The sequence below is a fragment of the Mchenga conophoros genome, linkage group LG11, assembly GCF_057382185.1.
Source record: "Mchenga conophoros isolate Kocher_MC1m ecotype Shallow Benthic linkage group LG11, M_conophoros_male_GT1.1, whole genome shotgun sequence".
NCBI classification, from domain to species: domain Eukaryota; kingdom Metazoa; phylum Chordata; class Actinopteri; order Cichliformes; family Cichlidae; genus Mchenga; species Mchenga conophoros.
The window spans coordinates 12,851,967-12,879,488 of NC_140536.1; the positions used below are offsets into that span (position 1 = coordinate 12,851,967).

The 27,522-nt window shown below is 39.9% G+C and overlaps 5 protein-coding genes across 5 annotated transcripts; 3 read left to right on the plus strand and 2 right to left on the minus strand.

Moving 5' to 3' along the window:
- Positions 1–100: 100 nt before the first annotated feature.
- psma2a (proteasome 20S subunit alpha 2a) lies at positions 101–4,086 on the minus strand. Its single transcript, XM_085290954.1, has 8 exons — positions 3,964–4,086; positions 3,385–3,461; positions 3,102–3,234; positions 2,870–2,992; positions 2,502–2,583; positions 2,299–2,372; positions 1,134–1,191; positions 101–1,052 (listed from the first exon to the last, which is right to left on the minus strand). The coding sequence occupies exons 1-8, from the start codon at positions 4,002–4,004 to the stop codon at positions 936–938; spliced, it is 705 nt and encodes a 234-aa protein (XP_085147080.1). The 5' UTR covers positions 4,005–4,086; the 3' UTR covers positions 101–935.
- Positions 4,087–5,395: 1,309 nt separating this feature from the next.
- Positions 5,396–7,626, plus strand: mrpl32 (mitochondrial ribosomal protein L32). Its single transcript, XM_085290956.1, has 3 exons — positions 5,396–5,581; positions 5,747–5,943; positions 7,112–7,626. Exons 1-3 carry the CDS (start codon positions 5,485–5,487, stop codon positions 7,361–7,363), a joined length of 546 nt encoding a protein of 181 aa, XP_085147082.1. The 5' UTR covers positions 5,396–5,484; the 3' UTR covers positions 7,364–7,626.
- A 3,111-nt stretch (positions 7,627–10,737) lies between these two features.
- Positions 10,738–12,111, plus strand: LOC146563705 (telethonin). The gene is made up of 2 exons (XM_085290958.1): positions 10,738–11,007; positions 11,418–12,111. Exons 1-2 carry the CDS (start codon positions 10,874–10,876, stop codon positions 11,776–11,778), a joined length of 495 nt encoding a protein of 164 aa, XP_085147084.1. The 5' UTR covers positions 10,738–10,873; the 3' UTR covers positions 11,779–12,111.
- A 205-nt stretch (positions 12,112–12,316) lies between these two features.
- ccdc127a (coiled-coil domain containing 127a) lies at positions 12,317–15,749 on the minus strand. The gene is made up of 4 exons (XM_085290957.1): positions 15,631–15,749; positions 14,961–15,098; positions 13,992–14,236; positions 12,317–13,775 (listed from the first exon to the last, which is right to left on the minus strand). The coding sequence occupies exons 2-4, from the start codon at positions 15,088–15,090 to the stop codon at positions 13,329–13,331; spliced, it is 822 nt and encodes a 273-aa protein (XP_085147083.1). The 5' UTR covers positions 15,091–15,098; positions 15,631–15,749; the 3' UTR covers positions 12,317–13,328.
- A 169-nt stretch (positions 15,750–15,918) lies between these two features.
- sdha (succinate dehydrogenase complex, subunit A, flavoprotein (Fp)) lies at positions 15,919–27,202 on the plus strand. The gene is made up of 15 exons (XM_085290960.1): positions 15,919–16,040; positions 18,143–18,226; positions 18,367–18,528; positions 18,661–18,804; positions 19,096–19,260; positions 19,363–19,511; positions 19,594–19,718; positions 21,792–21,960; positions 22,053–22,248; positions 22,349–22,520; positions 22,793–22,911; positions 25,583–25,694; positions 25,803–25,933; positions 26,020–26,133; positions 26,257–27,202. The coding sequence occupies exons 1-15, from the start codon at positions 15,978–15,980 to the stop codon at positions 26,341–26,343; spliced, it is 1,992 nt and encodes a 663-aa protein (XP_085147086.1). The 5' UTR covers positions 15,919–15,977; the 3' UTR covers positions 26,344–27,202.
- Positions 27,203–27,522: the final 320 nt, after the last annotated feature.

Consider the following 27,522-nt stretch of genomic DNA (forward strand, 5'->3'; position numbering starts at 1 on the left):
AGATATTCAAACGGCTCATTCGCAGTTTGAACATAAAAACACCGCGATAAGGCTGCCATTTCACAACAAAAGCACATACATTAAACACACGGAGTCATCACAAACTCACCGGCTTTTATTTGAATAAGTGACAGATATCAGAAGAGAGGAAAAAAATACAAACTTTGGAACTGTTTGTAGGCTAAAAAGAAAAAAAGAGTACATCATGTAAAACTGCTGTACAGGCAATCAGATCCTGACAGTAAAATCTCAGAATCTCCCATTAGATCCTCCCTATGTGCTTCTTTTGTTTATCCTCTTTCCTAGTGGGTTTCAGAGTGGATGAGGAAGAATTAATCAGGGATGCAAATTAAGGCTTCTCCTGGGCTCAAGAAGTCTCACTTACATTTAAAACCCAAGCCATGTCTAGCAATACCACTTTTGAATAAATCCATGCTCGATCTTAAGTGCCTTTCAAACATTAATGAGCAACAAAAACAGATTTGATGGAAGACTTGAGATTTTACTCATCAGAGTCCACATTCCTTTTCATTTGCACAGTAGCCAACTGTCACATTTCACAGCACCAGGGTGTGTTCAACAACAATACCAACTGGTTAAAGATCGGTTATTTGCCACTGGCAGATTTTAGTCAATGCACAACGGCTGCCTCATTACTTTAATGGGTCTGGTCAGCCGGCCTGTTGTGATGGTCAACAGGCCATTTAATTCTGTCATACAAGATAAGAATGCATAATAATAACAACTATGAATATGAAGAAGTTACAGCAGTTTTTTTTCTCCGGTGTTTGGAGAACAGAAGCTGTCTCATCATAAGACAATGGGGCCATATTATCTTTATAATGGGTTTACAAAAAAAAAAAAAAAAAAAAGCATCATGAGACAATTGGCTACTGTGCTGGCTTTTGTCTTGAATGTGACCGAGGGGGATGTGTTCAAGCAATGGCTGCCAGGTAGTCTTTCACCTCTGCTGGGGTGAGTCTTTTGAAGCCAGCCTCGTTGCAGATGCCCACCTCAATGTTCTCCTCTGTCATCTGACCCTCAAAACTCTCCTGAAACACAAAGACAAGATGGTTTGAATAACCACCACTAAGGTGGAGTCACTAAGCCGTTTCTGGTTACAAGCTGCATACCTTTAATGTCAGGATGGCTGTGTGGATGGCGTCTTCTAATTCCAAGTCATTGTTATACCTGAGGAAGAAAAACAAAGTGGTCAAACCCTTGAACTATTGAAACAATAGACCCCTTTCACAGCAGCTCCTTTTTGCATTAAATGGTGCTGTGTGTTAATGGTTCTCTATTCAAGTACAGAGCCTTTAAAATGCATTTACCCAGTCTTCATTTTCAAAATAGACAATTTAAAGTAGGTCAACAGTCTAAATTCAAACTGTGTGAAGAGCTTATTGGTTACCACTCATTCAAACTGCTTTATAATAAACCACAAATGAGATATAGCACTCTAAACACAGTTTACACATGATCATTGAGACAGCTACAGTAAATACACAGAGCTCTTACTGTGGGAGTTTGGCCACCGAGCACCAAATACATCCAGTACAAAATATCAAGCTCAGTCCATGGAACAGAAAATCACTGAATTTTAATTAAACGTGACTTTATAAATGGGACCTATAATTCTAATTTCCAACAATATATTTTATTGTGCGGCATCCCTTAAGTTGATGTGAAAGGCAACTTACTTATCTTATGGAGCCCTTCAGATTTCATATAAATGATGCATCTATCCCACTGGTTAGTGGACTTCCAGCACTTCTTATTTATGTTCTTGAGTTTGGACTTTATGCATTGCCATCTACTATACTCTGAATATGTATCATTCTTTCATTAAAAATGAGGCTCAAACTGTGTTACTAAGGCCATAAACTACTTAAGATTTTTTTTAACAAGATAATTCAAGTGAGTTGTATGGCCATCCTCTCAGACTTCTAATTTAACAGAGGTCGCCCTCTGCAGGTTTAAGTCACTTTGGCACTGAATTCACTTTTCAGAACCATCTTTCAACTCAAAAACAACCTGTTTTAGCCAAACCGCACCTTTGTAAAGGCTTATTTTTTTCTAACAGGCCAATATCTGGAAGCCTGCAGAGCGTCAGTGCTTTTGAGCACTAATGTACATAAGCGCATAAGTACTAAAGTTGGCCTTAAGCAAACAATTATACAGAAAAACTGTGACAGAATCAGACGTAATATATATTCCTTATAAGTTTTACATAAACATGCAACAATTTAGTAATATGAATGAAAACAGGGAAATAATGAGTTACTCATTTACGTGTACCTTTTTTCAAGGAATGTTTTTCCATTAACATAGTTCTTCCCCATGGCTGTGGCTTTCCATGCGAAATATGCACCCTGCCAATCACAAACAGAATAAAAAAAAACTTTAGGTTAGCAGGATGACCTGCAAAAGCATTTTTAAAAGCACAAGCAATATTTAATCCTGAGCTGTAGGCAGCAGTGCTGAGAACTAGAAGAACGTACAGAAGGGTCCGACTGGAACAAGTAGGGCTGGTCTTCATCCCATCCAGCTATCAGCAGAGACACACCGAATGGACGCACTCCACTAGGGATGGAGGGGTGAAAAAAAGAGAAATATTACACGTCACTAATTAATTTCTCTCTAAAGACCTCGAAACTGTCAAGCAAAATCAGTAACACATTAACACGTCTTTTAAAGTGGACTGAATTTTGAGAAAATATCACAGCAATGCAAAACAAATTCTACCCCTAAAGCATGTCACTAGTAAACAGCAGTGTGTCTACCTTTGTGTGTGTGTGTGTGTGTGTGTGTGTGTGTGTGTGTGTGTGTATGTATGTATGTTTGTTTGTTTTGTTAAGTATATACCCACCCAGACTGTGTGTACTCCTGCATCACAGAGGCCACCCTCTGGACAAGCTGGCCTGTAGGAATGGGCTCCTGGTAAACCAGGAAGTACTGTTGTGCCAACTTGCGGGCTCGCCGCACTAAAACCCTGCCAACATGACACACTCATTATTTTTCTGCAATTAGCTTTCAGTTGTCATTTCAGTTGCCTAACAAAATGTCACACTATAGTCTGCAAAGCCGTTGGCAACACTCACCGGTAGTCAGGCCCCATGCCGCTGTAGACCATTCCTATGTGTTTAGTGATGGGCTCCACTTTATGGACGCTCTGTTCATCATACAGTATGGACTTCTGTTTTTTCTCTGTTGCCAAGACAACGCCATTGGAAGCTGGAAATCAAGAGTCACGCAGTTTTTGAAGAATATGCGTTTCTAACCAGTTTCAACTCTGCTTGAATGTGCAGAGCTTTCAAGTATGCTTTGCGTCGCTAACATGTTGACAGATTCACTCTCAAAGCTACAGTCGAGTTCTGGACTCACCTTTGATGCCCACCGAGGGGGCTCCGGCTGCTACAGCTGCCAGAGCATACTCGATCTGTACCAGCTTACCGGAGGGGCTGCAAGAGAAAAAAAACACAACAAGCTGCTTCACTATGTGTTAAAGTCAGATAAACGATTGGAAATCCGAATTAGCGTATTGTAACTAACAGAGACGAAACTGAAAGTAAAATCTAAAACAACTGACTCATTTAAGCTAATTCGACGCTTTGCCAAAATAATCTAAATATTTAGCATTCAAAACCAAGCCGTCCATTTCAGTCTGCTCGGGTACTGTTCCGCATTAAAACAGGTGAGCTTTTGTTATGGGTTTGAACAAAGTTTATCTTTTCGAATGTTCAGTTTGGAAAAACTGTTAGCCAACATGCTAATAGGCGATGTTAGCCGATTCATTATCCGGCAATGACAGTGCATCAACTCCAGCGGCTCCAAAACCTCATCTACGTTTTGAAATAAAAAGTAATGCATACATGTGATGACGCTACTGCCACAAAGCAATTGTTACATGCCATAAGCTTCGATGCGGCTACTCAATTTTATCCATATTTTGACAAAGTTTACCTAAATGTGGTGAGAGAGAAACTGTAACCACGTTCCGCCATCTTGAGCTTCTTCTTCTTCTCTGCTGCTCTGGAGAGCTCCAAGTGCGATCACGAGTGAACATCGCCACCTGTGAAGATTGTGTGCTCGATCAATATTATTTTATGACTCCGTTTTTTATCATTTTTACTTTGCATTTCATTAAACTTGGGAGTTTAGTCCTTTCCACTGTTTTGAAAAAATATTTTTCTTAAGTATATATTATTCTTTAAAATAAAATAAAATACATATTTACATATTTTGAACTGAGTGTAGATATTTGTGTGATTACATATCATTATGGTTAACTAAAACTAAAAACTAAAACTAGACTTCTGAACAAAAAAATTAAATGAACTGAGATCATTTTGTGTCCGTTAGGGTAACTAAATTAACATAAAACTAAAGGTTTTATTTATAGAAAATACTTAGTTTTAGTATTTGTTAATTTGGTAAAAAATCTTATTACAAGTTGCCTGATGCGGCATTGGATGGTGTGTTTATTGAAACTCTGGATTTCTACTTTTAGAAGGTTCTGTGTTTTGTTTTTTATAATAAATTGACTGATTTTCCTAAACCTTGTCTTTGACACATGCCCAGTATATGGTGGCTTTCTCCACCAAGCTTGTATTATGTCACAAAGATTACATAAATATAAACCAGAGTTCTCTAGTCTGTGCTTTAAATGTGGCATTGAGGAGGATTCATTCCTGCACAGTACGTGGTTTTGCATAAAGGTAAACACATTCTGGCAAAAATGTCAAAACTTTTAGAGTTACTCTTTTCTTTAGATCCTCAAATATGTTTATTAGGAGACTTTACAAATGTTAGTACACTATTAAGAAAAAGCCCACAGAAGTTCCTGGAATTGGCACTATGCATTGTCAAAAAGTGTAAACCATTACCCGGAAAGCTGGAAAGCTGCCTATTTTTAGATTGATCTCAGAGATGAATAGTTGTATTCCACTTGAAAACATCACCTACACTCATCTTTATTTTCGTTGTCGTTGTTTCTCCTCTTCTGTGTGCGTGGGTTTAGAGGTGTGTTTTGTTCATGCTTCGCTAAGTGGAAAATCGAAAAGTAAAGTATTGCAAAAAAAACGATCACAACTAAAAATAAAACTAATAGAAACGAAATTAAAACTAAACATTTTAAAACAATCAAAAAAAAGCTTAAACAAGAACATTCACTCTGGATACTAAACTGAACTAAATAGCAAAAATATAGCTATAGCAAAAAAACAAAAAACAGCTGGAAAGCTTGAACTCAAATTTCCACACAAATCTAAAATATGCACACAAGGATTGAGACACAGTTTTGCTACAATAAAAGCTCCACGGTTCACCGCTAGATGGCAGCAGCGTACAAAATCTTTCCTTTTGTGTGCCGGAAATTAAACAGACGAAGTGCAGCTTGGCGTCGCTGTTTTACGACGTAGGGATCCTCAGTGACCGTGAACTGTTTGACATGCTGGAAGAAGAGGAAGCGTGTTGGTAACAAAAATGATGAATTTATCCGCGTTAATTCACAGCCTCAGGTGCTCTCTGCTGCGCATTGAGAGTAGACTGTTGCAGGCGGTCGGACTAGAAGCACAGTTGGGTGAGTGAGCTGCTGCTAACAGCCTCTTTTTACGATGGGGTCATTCACACAAACATACTCATTAAAGACATTTTTCATTTAATACCACCAGTCCGTGTCGTGTTGCTGTTTCGGTGGAGTTAAAGACGTAGTGATTCCTGTAACGTTGTTTCCTTCTGCGTGCAGCTCCGGGTCTGGCTGTGAACGGCCCCAGCCTCCTGCCTCAGCTCGACCAGGAGCAGCAGCTGGAGGAGCAGCAGAGCCCGGAGCAGCAACCCGGCCTCTTGGACAGCATCATGTGGATGGCAGCACCCAAGAAGAGGCGCACAATCGAGGTCAACCGCACCAGGAGGAGAGCTGAGAGCAAACTTATTAAAGTCAAGGTACGCTCCGCAGTGACTGGATGATCTCATTGGGTCATTTCAACGTTTAAACCAAATTATAGCTTCATCTGTCTTACTGGTACCTAATTTTACTGCAAAGAGGGGTTTGATTTGTGGCAAATAAACCATTCAGTACGACGAGTCACTGGTAATATTTAGGATTTAAGGAGAGCACCTCGTTCATTAACGTTGGGTCCAGCTGGAGTGACTTCCATAGATCAGAGTACGCAGATTGAAATGAAAGTGTACTTTGTGAAAGATACTAATATTTTAAACTGAATCCAAAATCTTTCTAGGAGGCAAACATTTTAGCATTGGCACGGACCTATATAGGCAATTCTTCTAAAGCATCATCTAATTTAGCTGCAAAGTCAGTGAACTTTGGCCCAAAATACAGTATTTGAAGTATTTTTTCCTTCGGAAATTATTTTTGTCTCCCAAAGATTTTTATTTATACTTCTTCAATTGCTGTTTCTCCTCTTGAATGTGTCTGATCAAACTATCTAAACAGATTCAATTATGGGGAAATGAGATTATTTTTATTTTACTTTAGTTTCATGCTTGCAAGACCTGTGGCATCCCCTGGGTCAGTCCTCATAGACTCCCAGGTTAAAATGTTAATACTTGTAAGCCTATTTTCCGACTCCCTTAGAGCAAAAATTCCTTGAGTGAGGAATTTTCTTTGGTCTGAACTCAATTTGTACACTTTTTAAAACACAGTTTCATAGAAATTTCGAACAGAATAAAATGATATTTTGTATTGGAGCGCTGAGAGTTGAGCTTCACTTAGACATCACTATGAAAACAAAAAATGACACTATTCAGCTCTACAACTGTGTAATAGAAGGGAGCGTTGTGACCATGTCACATGTGATAAGAAGCTGAACGGGTCACACTAATGTCAAGTGGCCACCTTCAATGTGTGTGTGGTGCAGCTCTCCTGTTTGCTGGACAGAAAGAAAGAAAAATAAAACTAGCTTTATTTTAAAGTGATACCTAACCCCAGTGATGTGTAAATGCTACCATTGATGTATATAGGTAGTGTTTACTAAAACGAGACCACAAAGTGTGGTGCAGGAATATCAAAGATGATCAGAAACATTTAGAGAAGCAGTCGCTTGCATCCATTGACCCTGTTTGCTTTCCCCTGCACCCCTCTCTTCCTCAGAACAACATCGAGCCGTGTCCAGAGTGTGGCCACTTGAAACAGAAACACATCCTGTGTGGCTTCTGTTACACTAAGGTGTGCAAGGAGACCAGTATGATTCGTCATCAGATTCAAGCCATGGAAGGAGGCCCATTGAAGGCCCCCACTGTGGAGACTGTGGTCTTATATGAGGGGGAAATCCCAAAGGAGCAGGACAAAGACAAGAGGATAGTGGAGAGGCCCAGGAAAAGGCCTGCATGGTTCAACTACTGAAGCTGTGTGTGACATATACCACGACAAACAGCATATTTCAGTCTCTCTGGGTCAGTTTTTCTTCCACAAATTAAGAATTAGTTTGTTCAGAACTGATCCAGAGAGCTTAAACATCAGAAACGTGTTTCCAGTAGAAAATATGCCTTTGGAGTTGATGATATCATAGTTCGGTTTTTCTAAAAGCCAAGACTGTCAGATTATGGACATAATTCAACTGCATAATACTTTTGATGGTTTGACAATAAATTCCTTATTTGAAATAATCTGCTTTGGGTGAAGGTGAATGACTTCTTCTGCTTCATGAAACAGGAGGAAACTTCCAGACTGTTTATGAAACGTTCTCCAGTCTTCTGAGCATTGGAGGGACGCCATTAATTCTTAAAAAAATGAACATATTCTAGTTTATCAAATCCCATTTAAACCCTGTTGTGTGACCTCTCTCCTTAAAGTAGGAGGAAAATGAACATATGCAATCACAATTATTAGTGACGAGAGGTGCTTTCACTATAAATGGAATAATGACTCAGAGTCTGATGTTTTTAAGATCTGGAACACTTAACATCAAATCATGAGTGTCACTGTCATGTTTACTGCTTTCTAATGCTTATCAGAGTCTGGCTGCACAATTGCTTGTGGTAGAAAACTGTCGGTTAACAGGATCAGACACTGGTGTGTACAAACAAGCATGCAACGTCGCTTCAGCCACAACTTCCTTTAATCAGGATTCGGCATTAAACCAAAGTCATGTAACGGTGGCTCATGTGTCGCTGGAGTAGACTGTTTTTGCTGGGATGAGTCCAGCATACCTTCCACTGCCTCAGTGTCCCTGTGATTCAGTTTCCCCCTCATAGTTTGATAAGACCGGGCTTATCAGTGTTCCACTGAAATTACTTTGGTTTACTTGGTTTGCACAGCGCTGTAATCTTGCTTGTTATGTTCTTACCAAATTCTTTAGCAAGAATTTAGTATATTTTTAAACAAATGCTTTCACTTGCCTTTTAATTAAGGCTGCCAAATATATTTTAACCTTAAATATTTTGTAACATCTGCAGACATTTGTATGCAATCCATCAAATTAATCGTTAACTGTATTTGTGTTATCTCTCTTGCTTTATCAAATGAATGATACCTAAATTGCAGGTGTACAAAGGTGGTGAACCCGTGAACTGTAAGTGTACAAACGTATAAAAAATGATTTAATATTGGCAAGTGTGTTTTATCAGCACTGTTTCAGTATTTTGCCTATCATGCTAATTTCTAACACTTTATCTTCATTGAACTATTCTAGGGCAGCTTGAATTAAAGCTCAGAATAATCCTTATTTACCTCTTAGCTCCCCTTCCTTTAAAGCTAGATTTCTTTTGATTGGCTACCCCTCATTAGCACAAAATTTGAGCAGCAGGTGGGAGGGGCTTCTGTGCTCACAGAGCTGTGTGTGCATGAAATGGCAATATTAGAAAAAAAATCCCCTCACACTGACCATCATGCAGATCCCAAACACAACAATTACAATCCCATTTTCAGAAAAGTTGGGAAGCTGTGTAATATGTAAATTAAAAAGAAAAATAATACAATGATTTGGAAACCTCATGAATCCATTTTTATTCACAATAGAGCCTAGAAAACATTTAATCTGAGCTATTTTAATGCTTCATGAGCAATAGTAGCTAATTTTTAATTTAAAGGCAGCAACATGTCTCAAAGAAGATGGAAAAGTAAGCAGAACTACAAAAACAGCCAGAGGAACATTTCACAGCTAATTAGGTGAATTGTGAACAGGTTAGTAACATTAAAAAAAGAGCATCTTAGAGAGGCAGAGTTTCTCAGAAGCAAAAAAACAAAATCAAATTGTGGAACAATTTCAGTGTAAGACTTTAAAAATCAAGGTCAGGTGGGTGCCTTTGCCTTCAAGCCGTCAGGCGACTCTCCATCAAACAGGTTTCTGTTGTGAAAATCACTGCATGGGCTCAGGAGCACTGTCTGTGAGCACAGTTCACCGTGCCATGCACAAATGCACGTTAAGCCTCTATTATGTGAAGAAGACGAGGATCTAGAAGTGACGTTATCTCCTTTAAGCTCACTTAAAATGGACTGAGGCAAAATAGAAAACTCTTCTGTGATCAGATTAACCGAAATATTAAAATCTTTTTGGAAAACATGGATGCGCCATCCAGCAAACTAAAGAGGAGAGGGAACATCTGGTTTGTTATCTGTACTCTGTTCAAAGGCCTGCATCTCTGATGGTTTGGGAAGGCATTGGATATTTCAACAAGACAAAGCTAGACTACATGCTGCAACTATGACAACAGGATGGCTTTGTAGTAGAAGAGTCCAGGTGATGAACTGGTCTTCCTGCAGTCTACACCTTTCAGCAACTGGGAACATTTGGAGCAATCTTGAAATGGGAAATGTGGGAAAGGAGACACAGGATTGTTGAGCAGCTAGACTCCTGTATCTCCTCTCTTGTTTTTCTTCAAATGGTTCATGTTCTCATATTAAGTAACATCACATGTATGACAGGTCATAAGGAAAGGCCGGGTCCCTCTTAATTATTGTAGCAATCATCAGTATAGTGATAACCTGCCTTCCTTTATATCTTTCCATCTGAAATCAAAGACCTCTGTTAAACTCAAAGCTGCTACCACTCATCCACCATTTAATTACTAAGTAAACTGTTTAAGAACTGAATGCACTCTACTGATCTGCTGTAGCAGTGATGACTGCGACAGAGTACCTTTGTAGCGTGGTGATTTCAGCCGAGGACCTGACGCGGCTTCGGATTAATGAGTTAGATTGTGAGTGTCAGTTAGCGCTCTAAGTGCCTTCAGCTGTTTCCCCACAGCAACATGTGACACTTGAGGAGCAAGAGGCTGGATTCTCTGACCCGATCAGATAGGCGATCTTGCATTCATCTCGTTTAAGCAGATTAGTCATTTTATATTTCCTGTCATCACACAGAGATGAATTAACACGTCCCGCAGCTTTAAACGCACTGATCCTTACAAACATATACAGTATAAGAGAAAAAAGTGTATTTACAAACCCAAGAGACAATAAATGTGACTGAATAGTTATAGATTAAATGTTAATGTTTAAGATTACTACTTAGTTTTATCCAAGAGTACATAAAAATCTAAAAGATGAAGTCAGAGAGGTCCACGTTCAGCTTTCATTTGGATTATTCTGGTTGGATCACATCATGGAAAGAACTAAATTCCATTTCATGTGAAAAACAACCTTCAGGATGTCTTAAGCAGGGACATTCACTACGTTCACTACAATGTGACACAGAGGAGTAAAAATAGAAACAAGACTGGATATTTAAGACATTGGCCAACACACACACACACACACTTCTCACGGTGTTTTGAACATACATTTAGCATGATTTGACAGATCGTTGTATCCTTTATCCCACGAGTTTTATTCATCTGTAGAAGCACCCACATGAAAGAGGACATTCATCTTGGAGCAAATTACTAACATTTGAGTTACGGACAAAACCGCACCATGCACTGTGTGAGCAGAGGAGGCTGCTACCTGGTGAACTCCTGGTGTGATCTTCGGGAGGAGAACAGGTGGAAGAAAGAGAGCTATGAAGCCTGCTGGGTGAGCCTCGTCCTTGAAACCAGACCACAGTACAGGTAGGTTGCTCACATTAGATACTGAGCTGTGCATGACTCACTAAATATACTTTTTTGGAGGGTAAAATATTCTGTGTTGCGCTCATTTGAGCTTTGCTGTGTATTTGTAGTTTGTTGTGGTGTTTTAAGATGTAGTATTACACTGAAGCAGCCTATTTGCTCACTGTAATTTGGCAGTAAAGCCATGACATGTGATGTTGTATTTTAACTTAGACGGAATAGCAGTTAAAATCTGCTTTGCTCAGCAAAATGACTTACCAGGCTCTGATCAGTCAAGCCTGTACAGTGTGTTTTATTGCAGTTAACAATTCAGACGATTCAAAATGTGAACTAACACAGAGGCAGTGACGCAGCTGTATACAGCGTTAGTGTTTCACGGATGTAAGAAAAGCTTGATCTGTGTGTTGCAGGCTGAAGCTGTCAGAGAGCGACAGCATTCGCAGAGAGAGTTATAAACAGCAACAGGTGGCCCACTTCATGGTGGAGAGGAGCCCCAGCCAGATACTGATGCTGGGCAGCACCAGTGGAGCGATGACAAAGCACCAGCTACCCTTATTCAACACCAGCAGGGAGGTGGATCGTACTACAACCAGCTTTAGGCACACAGAAGAGCCTGTTATAAAAGAGAAGCTGATTGCTGGAGCAGATAGACAGGGAACAGGAGCCACCACAGATCAAGATCTTAGCAAGCCGGTTAGAGTGAACTTCAGGGCCTCGAGTCTGATGTCCTCTCCCAGGGAAATCTCTAATCGGGTTCAGAGAAGGGAGTGATCACAGCCTTTGTTGTAGCAAATTTCTCAGCAGTATTAACAAAATCAAATATTCTTCTAAAATTGACTATTTTAGAAGTACTATTTTTATGCACATCAAACTCGAGGATGTTATCTCACATGCTATACTTATATTTGTAGTAGTGTCATATCTTCAGCAGCTAAATAATACTAAAAAAAGATGTGCTATAATTTGCATAAAAGCTCTGGGTGCTGCAGAATTGAGTCTGGTGTGAACTGTAACTTTGTTCCAGGAGGAAAATGCAATTTTGTCACACCTGGTGATTTTTATGGTTTGTAAAGCTTAATTAAACACTTTCTGGAAGCTTGCTTCACAAACCTCAATCAATATTCTCGTGTCAGTTGTTTTTACACATTCCTCGTGCATGCACCTTTTTAATCATGCATTATGAGCCTCCACATAGCTAACGGATTAAATTATATCTTTCCTGTATCTAAATCCAGATGAAGCTGCTCCTTGAAGCCCCCTCCCCCAAAAAACAGTCTCTATGGACAAAAAGGACAACCTACAAACTGAGTTCTAAACAAAAACAAATGTATTTAAATGACCACACAGAGTTGTAAGTGTCAGTTTAGCATCCAGCACTTAATCACCAAGGTCAAAATGAAAACATGGCAGCACAGAAAGGCCTGATAACCAAAGACAAATGCTACAGATTCAGTAAATCCTTTCATTGCATGTGTGAATGTGTGTTACAGTAACAAATTAAATGTGCTTTTTATTTTATTTTACTTTTTTTTTTTTTTACAACACATTATATTATTCAGCACTATTTTGCATACATGCACCGTCGGTTAAGTCCGGCGTCACTGACATTAGTGAGGTACCCACAAACCAGTCATAAGAAACATCCTCCCTGTTCTGCTCGATCATGAGATCAGGCTTGTTTTAAATGGAGGAAACTCAATGAACAGAGAGGTTGTTGAAAACAGAAAGTCCCAGAGTTGTCTTTATAAATATCTCCCACATCACTCCTTCAACAACAGACTTAAATTATCTACAAAAACATAATAATAGATTTGATAGAGTGTTATGGCATCCCTGAATTCCTATCTAAGGAATAAAAAAATTGTTCTTCCGAGATATAATCTTAACTGACAATAATTCATGGCATTCAAAAATATGGACGTTAAATCGACATTTTTATAGGGGCTAAATTATAAAGTTTTATCATCTTCTATTTAATAAACCATGCATTTTTGTATCCAATATGGATATCACCTGATTAATCCTACTAATATTTCTGTTTTTCTTCAGTTAAATGAAATAAATCCTTATCTGAGCAGCTGAGGTTAACTGCTATAAGCGATATTAGTGCATCATCAAAATGTGATCAAGGGTGGAGTTTTCAGATGGTGATATTCAGCTTGTTAGACCTCACTGACCTTCTGTGTGTTTGCATAACATCCCTACAAGTAAAGGTTATTACACAGAGGGGATAAAAAAAACAAGAATTTTCCATTTCTAAACCACACCCTCGCCACATTCTTCAAGTCAAACCAAAACACCAGCTTAATGTTGCCTATTTGTCACTTTGTGTCTGAGTGGATTTTTCCTCCTAATATGGCTTCCTCGGCTCTTTTGTGTTTCTGGACGGTGATTTGCAGCTGCCAGTACTTGAGGTACACCCACATGAGGCTTCCGTTCTTCCTCCTGTCCATGTTTAGCAGGTCAGCACAATGCTTGTCTCTCTTAAAAATATCCTTCAGGTCAGTCTCTAGATCCAGGTCTGGCCCAATGGGATCTTTAACGACCTTAAGCAGCATGTTCTTCTCCATCTCCAGCCGCTGATCTCGAGGCTGGATGAGGGAGCAGTAGGCGTTCTGCCGCTCCACAAGTAAACCCTCCAACTCCTTCAGAGTGGCTGTGGCTCGGTTGTACCAGTTCTGCTCTTTTTCCAGAGCTTGATGCAGCAGAGCACCTGCAGCTCCTGATTTCACCAACTTTTGCTTCTCTTCCTCTAAGGACTCTCGCTCCTTGTTAGAAGACAGAATACAAGGTTAGTGAGTAAAGGCTATGCATTACAAAGGAAAATGACACAATGATAAAATGGGTGCAATGTTCAATGTAAAAGGAGGACAACAAAAGACATATGTGTGGCAGGTAACTGAGATGGAAGAAAACAAAGGTTTAAGACAGATTTCTACTCATTAGCTCCGTTATCCCTTATAAACCCTTCAGCAGATCTTTACCTGCTGTAACTGCTTTCTTTCTTCCATAAGCTGCTGGCTCTGTGAGACCAGGGCCTGCTTGTACCCTTTGACCCGCTGTCTCTCTTTCTCCAGCTCCAGCTCCAGCGTAGCTGCTGCCCTGCGCCTCTCGGTAAGAGTCTCCCGGTAACGGGCCTCCATATCACTTTTTATTGTAGACACATCTTTGTCATACTGAGCTTTCACCTTCTGGATCTCCCTCTGAGATTCTCTGGTCCAGATCCATCCTGAAAGGGCAATGGGATAAAAAAAAATGGGGAAGATGTTAAGTGATACTACCATGATTTTCTGAAGAGTAGAGTAGCTGGAGCTACTTATGAACTGAATTTTATAAAATCATGGCAATGACTTTATCTAAGTAACAGAGATGATCTATCATACAATCACACACAGATCAGAACAGATGCATGCTGGGGAAGCACACAAGCAGTTGTAGGTTTTTCCTCTGCCCTATACCCATCTTCCTAAAAATTGTTGGGAGGTTTGCGCTAAGTTTTATGGTGATGCTGATGAAGGCAGCGAGCCAGAATGTGTGCGTCTTGTCAATAAAAAACAAAACAAAAAACAACAACAAAACAAAAAATTGTTCTGTATATTACAACTGTTGCAGGTGTTTCCCCCCTGTTTTACAGTATGTAAAGTTGTGCAAGAAACCTCTGCTGTGCTTAACCTGGAAGGGTCAAAATGTCTCCTTTTAGTGGAATAATTTTTACTGATCTGCAGTTTAGTCTACTCCCCCCCCCACTTCTGTGTTAATCATTAAATGCCATTTGGCATTCTAATGACAAAAGAGACTGTGTGTCTGTAAGCCAGACACTCACTCACTGATCATCATATTCTTTTGACTGCTCCCTTTAAGGGTCACCACAGCAGATCATTTGAAATTGATATGCTGTTCTACTCTGTTGTCTCATCCACAATCACACAGGTGAATCTCCTTGTGTAACTTACGAAATGCAGCCAGTCCCAGCATGGGGACCAGCAGGGCGTAGTTCCACTGGTTGCCATCGCCTGCTCCCGCCCCCCTTCCTCTGGGATCTGGTTGGATGTTCCATCTTGGGGGATCATTCAAGTTGTTCATGGAGGCCGCTGTTACACACACACACACACACACACACACAAGCACGAAGAGAGCTCAGCCCAAAACATCACCAACAATTGACTCTTTCTCGGTTTTTATTTGTGAGTAACATATAATCTCAGAGGTGTTTTCTCTTTGACACGTCTATAATTTACTCTGCATTAACTATCACATCATTTGCTACTGGCTGAATAAAGAGCAGTGAATAAACGCCAATGCATCTGCTAGGGTGTGCAATCTGCAAAACAGTGTTTGGAATAAGCACTGGATGTGAAAGTGCATTAACAAATAGCTTTTTAGCATGAATCCAAACAATGCACCGGGCATGCAGGGCGAAAGGAGCCTCTCATGATTCGGAAGTTTGACAGCTGAGCTAACCATAAACAAAGCTAGCTATGTGCTACATGCTAGCCAACATTTGGCTTCGTGGCTCGTCATTGTGTTTATAAAAAAACACAACAGAACGAAGGGGCTTCATAGTTTTGCAATCCTGACAACGTGTCAGCGTACGCCTGTTAAATGTATGGAACTGTGTCTCACCTTGAATGAAAAGTGTAGGTCACTTATGCATTTGTTCCTGCACACGCAGATTATACAATTTTAACGCTTTAACGTTCCACCTTAGCCGGCAGAGGGTGATTTTAAAAATTACTTTCAAAAAGAACCTGTAAGTGTTGCAGTAAAAAACCCTGTATATTTACTCAGATGGTTTCAAGGTAATAATTTAATAATTACCCTTAAAACACATGGCTAAATGCTTTAAATAATAACTATCATATAAATATTAAATAAATGAGTGACCCCTCTTTTAGCACATTGGTTTAGTCCGGTCCGGCAGAATATGTGTTCCTCCGCAGCGCAGCAGGAACAATCCTTCGTCTGACAACATGGCGAGTGTCCGCGCGGCGTCCCGTCTCCTCTCCAAGAGGGTTTTATCTACTGCGAAAGCAGTGAGTAGTGAAAAGATGCTTTTAAAAGTTAAATATTTATATATGTAGTATATTGTAAAAGATAATATTTTATTTTCCCTTTTTTGTTTCTAAAACGAAGCTTTCATAACCGGCGGATTCTGACTTGCGTAATCTGTTATGTAGCTGGTGCTGTTTCAATGTGACACTATGAGCAAAGGTATTTTGCAGGTCCAACAAAATGATTTATATTATATCTATTACACTTCTATTATCTCCACAATTCACTTTGTTTCTAATGCCTAACCGAGACGTTTCGTCACCATGAAAGTCGTAAATGCCGCTGCCCTTGTGTAAAACAGTTCTAAGTATGTAGACGCTGTTGTTAGCTACAAAAGTAAAATGGGGCAAACTGCAGATATGAAAGGTTTAGACCGACGAAGATGAAAAATAACCGCCAAGAGCAATCGTCACTATAAAAATGGTCGTACGTTTGTTTTTGTTTTGTTTTTTGCTATGGGTTGTTTTGGTAAATGCCTTCACAGCCATTATTAAACATAGTGCTGTAAGGCTGTTAACAGAAAGTTTTGTGCAGGAGTCCCCCCCCCCCCCTATTATAAATCACTGCTGATGTCGTGGCACAGGTATAGCAGATGCTTTTGGTTGGTATGCTGCTTGTATTTTAGCAGATCATTTTTCAAAGGCAGGAGCCACCTGACAGTTGATCAGACTGTAACCTCCCTGTCACTTCTCATGTAGATCGTTAAACTTATAGTTTCAGCTTAACATTAATTTGTTCTTTTTTTTTTTAATTTCTAATGTGAAATTAATATAAGTTACACTTAAATTAAATGAATCTGTTAGTCATTTCTGCTGCTTTCTGACACTTGTAAGCATCTGATTGTTGATGCCCCACAGGTAGGGAAGACCAAACAGAAAAAAAAGAAACAGATTATTTATTATTCACCAGGAATTATTCTTTTTTTTTCTTAAAAAAAAAAAATCCTGCATATAAGATATCGGGCTATTTTACACCAACAGATGCCATTCGTTCTTTTTTTTTTTTTAACATGGGGATCCTATTCTGGCAAATTTAAAAATATAACGATAAACAGCTTATTAATGTAAAAAGGAGATTTTTTGGTATACTTTCTACTTGATTCTACTGATAGAAACCCTGTAAATCGCCTGCATTCCCCAGTACATCCAAAAGTGACAGAAATAACAGAAACTAGCCAGGTGTAGTATTATTTACTCTGAATTTGCAGCAAGTCTTATACTATACTTACCCACAGTACAATTTCTCAGGGGATCATGCTCGGTATATGAGCACACTTCAAGATGACCATTGGATAGTCTCAGTGTCCTCCTCTGTTATCGGTTGGCCAAGCAGACAGTCAGTTGATCTAAGAGATGCTAGATGATAATTTACATGATAAATCATCACCTGTGATTTATATGATATTATCATTTTAGTGTTTAAGACCCTCCTTGCTATAATGTATAATGAGCTTCTTCCCAATATGGAGAGTCTGTATTTGCATCAGTGGGATTGGGGAACCTCTTTTTCACTGTGCTGTGAAGAATAAAATGTTGAATAGTCTTAATCACATTGTGTCAAAGGGCAATGAAGATCAACGGTCTGCTAGCTTAGTGTAAGTTGTTTACACTAAAGTGATTTTGGGAAATTCAGTCATTTAGTGTAAATGGTTTATTCATCATGTGTGAATAAGGATATCTCACACAAAATTATTTTAATTACTTCACATTTTGTCAGGAAAGTTTAAGCACGTGGGGCACAGTGTTGTTGTGTCTGTTAAAGTGATGCATTAGTTCCTCCTACTGGCAGGTTTGTATACTTTTAAATTCAAGTCAGTGTTGAACTACAGAAGGTTTAAAATACATTTGCATCTGACAAGATCAGCTGTGTAAATGCTGGTAACATTTTCAGTGATGAATGGCTCAAAATATTAATGATATGAATTATGGGTTGTGGAGGTGCCAAGACTGAACGTTTAAAGCTTTAAAACTTCACTTCATTGAATAATCATTTTGTTGTGTTTATTAGCAGAGTCTGGTTTTTCAGTGTGTTTTATGTTTGGGATTAATTTTAGTTTTATTTAAGTTGCTTTTTCTTCTGCCAGGTCCCTGCTGCTGCAGTTCAAGGTTCCAGGAACTTCCACTTTTCCATTTATGGCAAGAAGAAAAATGCCAAAGTATCAGATGACGTAAGCCACATTAAGTTTGTGGTTTTTTTTAATGCAGAACAGTATGTATATGATATGAAAACCAGGACTCCGCATACGTAGAGTACACTCTCATTGCTTCAAAAATGTTTGCAGTACATTGTCTTTTCAACTGGTTTCAGATCTCCACTCAATACCCAGTTGTGGATCATGAGTTTGATGCTGTGGTGGTTGGAGCTGGTGGAGCGGGACTGAGGGCAGCTTTTGGCCTGTCTGAGGCTGGCTTCAACACTGCCTGTGTCACCAAACTGTTCCCCACCAGGTCTCATACTGTCGCTGCACAGGTAAATCAGTGGTTACAGTAAATGATTTTGTGTGTCAGTTAGGACCAAAGTCTCAATCTCATTGCAAATATTTTACTAATCTTGAGTCATCAAGTAAACACGCATAATGTTTAAACTTACCTTGGTTAATAGGGTGGGATTAATGCGGCTCTGGGGAACATGGAGGAGGATGACTGGAGGTGGCATTTCTATGACACAGTGAAGGGATCTGATTGGCTTGGAGACCAGGACGCTATCCACTACATGACAGAGCAGGCTCCTGCAGCCGTAGTAGAGGTATGATCTCTCTTAGAAACACACTAACATGCATAACAAGTCATTATGTTAACTGGCAAGTACTAGGCCTTAAACAAAAGACATAAATGAGTGTGTAAGCCATGTGATCTTTAGGAATACCTCATTGCATAATAAAAGCCGAGCAGCTTATTGGTGGATTTAAATAATTATTAATTTATTTTATTTTTAATTTACACCAGATGGGGGTCATTCCACCCAGAGCTGTGTAAAAAGACAGTTACAGCAGATTAGGAATTCATGTTGCTCTTGTTTCCTCTTTTTTTTTCCTAGCTGGAGAACTTTGGCATGCCATTCAGCCGCACTGAGGAGGGCAAGATCTACCAGAGGGCCTTTGGAGGTCAGAGCCTTAAGTATGGAAAGGGAGGTCAGGCGCACCGCTGCTGCTGTGTAGCAGACAGAACAGGCCACTCACTGCTGCATACGCTGTATGGAAGGGTGAGTACACATACTTTCCTACCTTCTTTCTGCAGCGTAATCTTTGTGTTGCCGAGGAGCACCAGTTAAGTGCCTCTGTGCGTCTGCCTGACTTGTCTTCAGTCACTTCGTTATGACACCAGTTACTTTGTGGAGTATTTTGCCCTGGACCTGCTGATGGAGAATGGAGAGTGTAAAGGGGTGATCGCTCTCTGTATGGAGGACGGGTCTATCCACCGCTTCAGAGCCCAGAACACTGTTATTGCTACTGGGTAGGAGATGCCTTTGCTTAAACATTTCTTCAACTGTCATTTTATCTACAAGCTTAGAAATAAGCTCTGTCTTTCTTTCCAGGGGTTATGGAAGAACCTATTTCAGCTGCACATCTGCTCACACAAGCACAGGAGATGGAAATGCGATGGTGACCAGAGCGGGTCTGCCCTGCCAGGATATGGAGTTTGTCCAGTTTCATCCCACTGGTGAGAAAAGAAACTTAATTTATTAAACCAAAAAATGTTGCTGAAGCATTGAGGAGAGTTTTATTTTGAAAGCGAAAGCTCCACAGGAACTATACAAATTCCTCAAAGATATGTTTGGAATACCTACAGTAAAGTTAACTAGTATAGATGCTGTATCAATAACAAGTCAATGTCTAGTAAGTGCAAATGTAATATAGTTAAGAAGAGATTGGAGAGAAAAATGAATGATTTTACATAGTTTGGCCACCAGAGGGCACTCTACAACTTCTGTTGTCAACTTCTGGAGTCAGAAAAACAAAAACCAGCTGATCTGAGTGCAGTCTGGCAGAGCATAAAGGAGTAACCTACGACTTGTGACAATAAAACAAAATTATTTTTTAAAATGCATTGTCATATTATCTTAGTTGAATTGAACTGAATTGAAAGCCTTTATTGTCGTTATACATCGTATAACGAGATTAGAAACAGCTCTATAAAAGTGCAGACGTGCTTTAGCACATTAAAAACTATAGAATAATTTAACAATACACTTAATATAAGTATAAATACACAGTACAGTAATGGATAACAGAGACAGACAGGCAGAGAATTGATGATATTTCAGTGCAGATTACTTTTTGTGCAAGTTTGAGTTGAGTATGGTTATAGCTTTGGGGGAAAAGCTATCCCTGAGTGTGTTTGTTCTGGTCCGTATGGATCTGAAGCGCCTGCCAGAGGGCAGTAGGTTGAAAAGATGGTAGCCGGGATGGGTAGTGTCCTTTAAGATGTTTCTGGCCCTGCTGATACAACGGGAGTTGTAGACGGCAGACAAGGAGGGCAGGGGGCAGCCGATGATTTTTTTGTGCTGTGTTTACCACCCTCTGCAGTCTCTTCTTATCTGCCTCCGTGCAGCTGGCGTGCCACACTGTCACCGCATAGTTTAGCAGGCTCTCGATGGTGGATCTGTAGAAGGTCACCAGCAGCGGGGTGTTTAGTTGCTCCTTCCTGAGCATCCTCAGGAAGTGTAGCCGCTGCTGGGCTTTCTTGACTAGCGCCATGGTGTTAGCTGACCAGGAGAGGTCTGCAGAGATGTGGACCCCAAGGAATTTGAAGGACTCCACTCGCTCTACACATTCTCCGTTGATGTGCAGGGGCAGCTCTGTTCCACCTGAAGTCCAGGATGAGTTCCTTGATCTTGGTAATGTTAAGTGCCAGGTTGTTTGATGCACACCATTCTCCCAGTTTCAGGACCTCATCTCTGTAAGCCGCCTCATTTCCCCCTGTGATCAGCCCCACCGCTGTTGTGTCATCAGCAAATTTGACAATGATGTTCTCTGGGTGGGCAGGACTGCAGTCAATATGTGTAGAGGGAGTAGAGTAGTGGGCTTAGTACACAGCCCTGGGGAGAGCTGATGTTGAGAGTGCGAGGGGAAGAGAGGTGAGGACCCAGTTTCACCCGCACTAAAAATTAACTACACATAAAAAATGTAAGGGAAACCTGTTCATGTTTCATGTGTCTAAAAGAAAAAACTATTGACCAATATTTCAGACTTTTAACTCACTAAATGTCTACATTTTACCCTGAAGACAACTTTCTTTTTCCTAAAGGTCATGTTTATTTTTGTTTTTCCTGGATATCATGATATCATTAAATATGGATGAAGTAGCACATGTGCCCTGTGGCATAGATGCTCCATCTTTGTAAATGCTTGTTGCATAAGGGCAGCAGACTTCGCCATGTTTCATGCATAACTCTGCTACACTGGGGGAAAACCTATGATTTAAATTGGTTGGTGGATATAGCAGGAAAAACGTACAGTTTTTCACAGATTCTAGAGATAAAACTTTAAAATTGTTAGTGAAATTGCTTAACAGTACTGGGTCTATAAAGCATAATGTCTTTGGTTTTATTGACATTATATTGTGCCATGGCAATAAAACCTTGTGGATTTTACATTTACAGTGTTGACCTTGTGTTTCTTTGATGGGAATGAAAGCTTATAACTACTGTTGTTATTTATTCATAAATATTTGGATGTAACAGGTTTTTGTTTTTTTTTGTTTTTTCTTCTTCTTCATGTTTCATGCTTACAGGAATCTATGGAGCCGGCTGTCTGATCACAGAGGGCTGCCGTGGTGAGGGAGGAATCCTGATTAACAGTGAAGGAGAGCGCTTCATGGAGCGCTACGCACCCAACGCCAAAGACCTGGCTTCCAGAGACGTGGTGTCCCGTTCCATGACCATAGAGATCAGAGAGGGCAGGTATGCTCAACTCACCTGTCTGTGTGATGTCTGTCAAAGCTTTTAAGCCAGTTCCTGTTCCTTACTGACGTTTACGTTTTTAATTTCTTCAGAGGTGTTGGTCCAGAGAAGGACCACGTGTACCTGCAGCTTCACCACCTGCCTCCTCAGCAGCTGGCCGCAAGGCTGCCTGGTATCTCAGAGACAGCCATGATCTTCGCTGGAGTCGACGTCACCAAAGAACCCATCCCTGTCCTGCCCACCGTCCACTACAACATGGGTGGAATACCCACAAACTACAAGGGACAGGTACATAATCTCTGCATGTGTCATCTCCACGCGTCGTGCACTAACACTGTTGTTGTGAGCACAGCGGGCTTGCTTAGGATTTGTAATATTTGGCCCTTAGGTGATTACTTACGTCAACGACGAGGACAAGGTGGTTCCCGGACTGTATGCCTGTGGAGAGGCAGCTTCTGCCAGTGTCCATGGAGCTAACAGGCTGGGTGCCAACTCCCTGCTGGACCTGGTGGTGTTTGGCAGAGCTTGCGCCCTCACCATTGCTGAGCAGCACAAACCTGGTGAGAACCTCTGCTTTTCACAGAATACTTTATTAATCCCAAAAGTAGTGTATTTGGTTACATTTATTACAATAAAAAGTTTCTTAATCTTAAAAAATAAGCATTAATAATGAAAAAAAAATCATAAAAACAACTGATTAAAACAGACTTAATACTTTCTGTTAAAATATTAGCAGAAAATATATCTGTTCTACATTCACATTCGGAGAAAAATCACTTTTGCTGTCTCTGTGTTCATGCTGACGTTGGCTTTTTTGTCTTTTCCTGTGCAGGAGAGAAGCTGTCCCCTCTGAAGCCCAGCGCAGGAGAGGAGTCTGTGGCCAACCTGGACAGGCTGAGGTTTGCCAACGGAAGTCAGAGGACCTCTGAGATCAGGCTCAACATGCAGAAGGTGGACATGCTAACATGAACACAGACATATTGATGTATAAATTATATTTGTACTTAACTAATATTTGGCTTTACATGAATTATTTATTTTTATTATTATTATTGTTAGATATTATTTATTATATACAACTCTACACCTTATCTGTAGATCTTTTCTAAATGATAATAATCATCAGGACATAAAAATGTAATGTATAATTACCACCAAATCTCTTACTAATGGCTACAATCTGGAAAGACCTGCCACAAAATAAGGTTTAGAAAACTTTTCTCTCCACAAGAAAGGTTTTTATTTTTCATTCCCTTTTTTTTTCTTTTTGTTAACGGGGTATTGTCGTGACCCAGGTGTGGGGAACCCAAGTTTATGACTGCAATAACTCAAGAAGGAAGTCACCCAGTACTTCCAAATTCATACCATAGGTGCATCTACTATAAATCTCAGAGGAGTTTGAATCCCAGTGACCTTGAACTCAAGGTCAGTGGTCAGGTATTATGAAAATCGTGTGAATGTGATAACTTGAGACGTCGTGATACAATACCATACATGCATCCAGTAGGGATGAGGGCAGGTGCCAGTGGGGTTTTTTTTTGTGAATTTTAGTTTCCTTTTTTTGGTTTCTAAGGATACTTTTCTTGTTTCAGTTCTGCTTTTATCAGTTTTAATATTAGTCAATATGGGCGGCATCTGTTAGCGGCAGATTTAGGAAGTTCAAACCAAGCTAGTGTCAATAAACTCATGTAGTAGAGCTCTTCTCTCTACCTCTTCCTCAATATTACTTCTTCACTAACAGGTCAATCAAACATAAATGTTCTTACTTTTGCTGTCAATAAAAAAAACAACAAAAACTAATTAATCGCACCATTTTCTGTAATTTATCGCGATTAATCACATTATTTGATCAGTAGCCTGGTTGCAATTACATTTTTTTCAACTTTATATTTAAGCTAACAGACACTTATGCAATATCATGTAGGGCTGTTCGATATGACGATATGAAAACGTCTATCATTTCATATTACGCTATCGTTTGTTTCATGGTGTCTACGGCAATATTATTTTGATGATTTTGATGGTCACAGTAGAATTCCTTAAAGTTCTTTCTTTCTCTTATATTTTAAATAACAACACTACAGACGGACAAGCGACTGTTTTTATGCGTCGTCTTTAGCAACAGCGACGGTAAAACCATCGCGTGGCTCTGCCCTCCGCTTGTTTATTTTCCACATAAACCTTTCACAATAAAGCTGAAGATCCTTTTGAGACTTTTCAAGATAAACTGAATCATGTGAAATAGTATGCAGAGTGTTTACGGACGAGAAGCTAAAAAGAGTGTGCTACTACTAGTTTTTTCCCTGCAGCACGCCGTGTAATAAATACAAAATTCCGGCCGCTTTAACGTATGTAACACTCGACTCCAGCTGAAAACACTTCACACAAGTCGAGTTGCCCGAGATTCACAGAATTTACAGAAAATGTAAAATTTTTGTGATGTATAACGTTGTTGGGACGATAAATGTCTTATATTGGGATATGAGATTTTAGTCATATCACACAGGCCTAATATAATAAAATAAATGCAGAATAAACAGAATGTATGCTTAAATTCAAAGAAAATTTGAATAGTTTTCTTCAATCGTTTAGCACAGGTTCTCTCCTGCGAAATACAACTTTAAAAAAACTTGTATACTAATAGGCAAGTATACGCTAATATATAATATATATTAGTGCTGTCAAACAATTAAAATGTTTAATCAGATTCATCACAGGGTTACTGTGGATTAATTTTGATTAATAACAATTAATTATCATTCATTTTTATTCTATATTAATAGCATTTCATTTGCCTGAGCAAACAGACTCGAGAAAAAAGGCAAAATATACGCACTTACCATGTCACTCTTGGGGAGGCACTTCAAGTCCTTGAAACGAGACATCAAAGCTATGTAAAGCACGTGTTCTCAACGATATTAATAGGTCTGCAGTTTGTTGCAATCCACTTGGCAATTGTGTCAGTCAATATGTCCGAGGTAGACTTACTGAGTCCCCGATGCTTCATAAGTGGTTTGGCTAACGTGTCACCCAGCTTGCGACAAAGTGCTAGCAGCATGCTTGGCTAACGTATGCTCTGCGTCAATGTGATATTTCAAACTGGAGGTGCTTCGGTGAAAAGAAAATTCCTTCTTGCACAATCTGCATAATATTTTATGTCGGTCGACTGCTCCGTCTTGTTGTTTTTTTTAAATACCCAAATTTCCCATCTTCCATACGGAGTTGATTGGTTCAGCTGCCCGTCACTACCAGATCAACTGCCCATTTGCGCATTTGCGAAGGTAACTACTTGGACAAACTGCCCGGAATGCGTTGACAGAAACAGTTCAGGGATTTTGAGTTATTCTGCACTCCAGATGTTAGTTGCATTAAAATAATTTAATCGCGTTGACCGTGATGGCAGATTAATTTGCATTAATGCAAATTTTGACAGCAGTAGTTCTTACATATATCTTTACAATGATAATGAGCATTGGCCAGGATGACTTGATATCTGGATTTGATTACCACCACCACACAGGTTAAACAGGTGTGAAACACCACAACTGGCCCCTGTGTCATCCATGAGATTTCATTGTCGTGGTTCATTTAGAGTAACGTGTTTCTCTGCTTCTGCTTTCAGACCATGCAGACCCATGCTGCGGTATTCCGTACTGGCTCTGTCCTGAAGGAAGGATGCGATAAGATGGATGCTATTTATCAGACCCTGGAGGACATCAAGACCTTTGACAGAGGTACTGCACCACACTGCTGCTCTTCTTGTGCAAAAAGTTGTTGGAGGGTTACTTTGAAATGGGTTTGTTTTTTTTCCTCCCCTCTAAATTTCATCCTCTCTCCTTCAGGCATTGTGTGGAACACCGACTTGGTGGAATCGCTAGAGCTGCAGAATCTGCTGCTGAACGCCGTCCAGACCATCAACTCTGCCGAGCAGAGAAAGGAGAGCAGGGGAGCCCACGCCAGAGAGGACTACAAGGTCTGCGTCAACATGTTTAGCGTAAGGATGGAATTAATGTCTATACAATCTGCTCTCTGCCAACATTTCTTTGAACTGTGCTTCAGGAACGTGTGGATGAGTACGACTACTCTAAGCCCCTGCAGGGTCAGGAGAAGAAGCCGTATGACCAGCACTGGAGGAAGCACACTCTGTCCTTCGTTGATCAAAAGACTGGAAAGGTGATGACCCCCTCAGTGTGTGTGTTTGTCTGTGTCTTACAGAATAATTTAAACAGTTTTTGAAGCTATTGACAGCTTCAGCTGTCAGTATCCTCATACTCCTTTGCTTTTGACCAATCACAGGTCACATTGGAGTACCGCCCTGTGATCGACAGCTCTCTCGATGAGCAGGACTGCGCCCACGTTCCACCTGCCATCCGCTCCTACTAAGATGATTCCCTCCTGCCCTCCCCTTTATTCCCACCCTTTGCCCATCACATCCACCTTACTCAATTACAGAAGGCTCATTTATCTATTATTAAGGAAGCTAAACTTTCTGTGCTAGAGATAACATTCTGAGACAAATTCAGACTTTTATTGCACATTTGTATGCATTTAGATCTGTTCAGTACAATACTGTCTATACCATTTTGTGTCACTTCCTGTTTCTCTCTTTCTCTTTTTTTTGGCGTGTTTTGCCTTGATTTCAATCTGTTTGCAGAAACTAAATTTCCACATGGTTCTCATGGCTTCTCGCGCTGTGTGAGCAGGTTGTGTGTGCGTGATATATATATATATATATATATATATATATATACACAAAGTTGACAATAAGCCTGGCTTTTTGTGATGACATCATACTCTCATTTCCCAGTCTGGCATTGCAGTAAGAGCTTCTTGTAACCTCTTTCTCCTTTTAGCTGAGTTGAAGAGATGATGGAAGTGATTGTAATTTCAACCACACACTTTGCAGGCAAGTTTGAAGTATGTAAATATTGCATAAATGTACAATAAATATGGTGAGTTGTACTGTATGTACTAGTTAAAGTGCAAGTCTCACATCTCGCTCACTGTGGCCTTCATTCTTGTGGAATACTCATTACACTTTGTGCATGTGTTCAACACTTGCCGCTTGTTCTGTAGATAATCAGCTAACAGGCTGTATTTGGCTCTAGCGTAAAATGTTGATGCCTCTTGTGCTGAATCAACAGTGACTTAATTTATTTGCTACAAAAAGTTAATCCTCTGCTTTTTGCTGTTTGTACTTTCGTTTTCATATGTTCAATAAAGTCTAGGCTGTGGATAGAAACGAACGCTTTTCTTTTTTTAAGCTTTTCTTTTAGTTTAGGTTTTAGTAAGAGGCCGGGAAAGTTTAAGACAAACACCTTCACAATAACCGTGAGAAGAATGAAACTGAGGAAGGGATTTTGTCACAGGTCTAAATATAAATGTGATTTTTGTCCAGTGGAGGGCAGCAGAAGCAAACATCCACATGTCACCCAGGAACAGCTGGTGCATGTTTGCTCTGCGGCTGCTCACTTGTCCTGCTATCATGATCTTTAGGAACATATTTCTATGTGTTACTGATAAGGGCCGGCACAATAATGACTGGATTTGTTCTGTAACAGC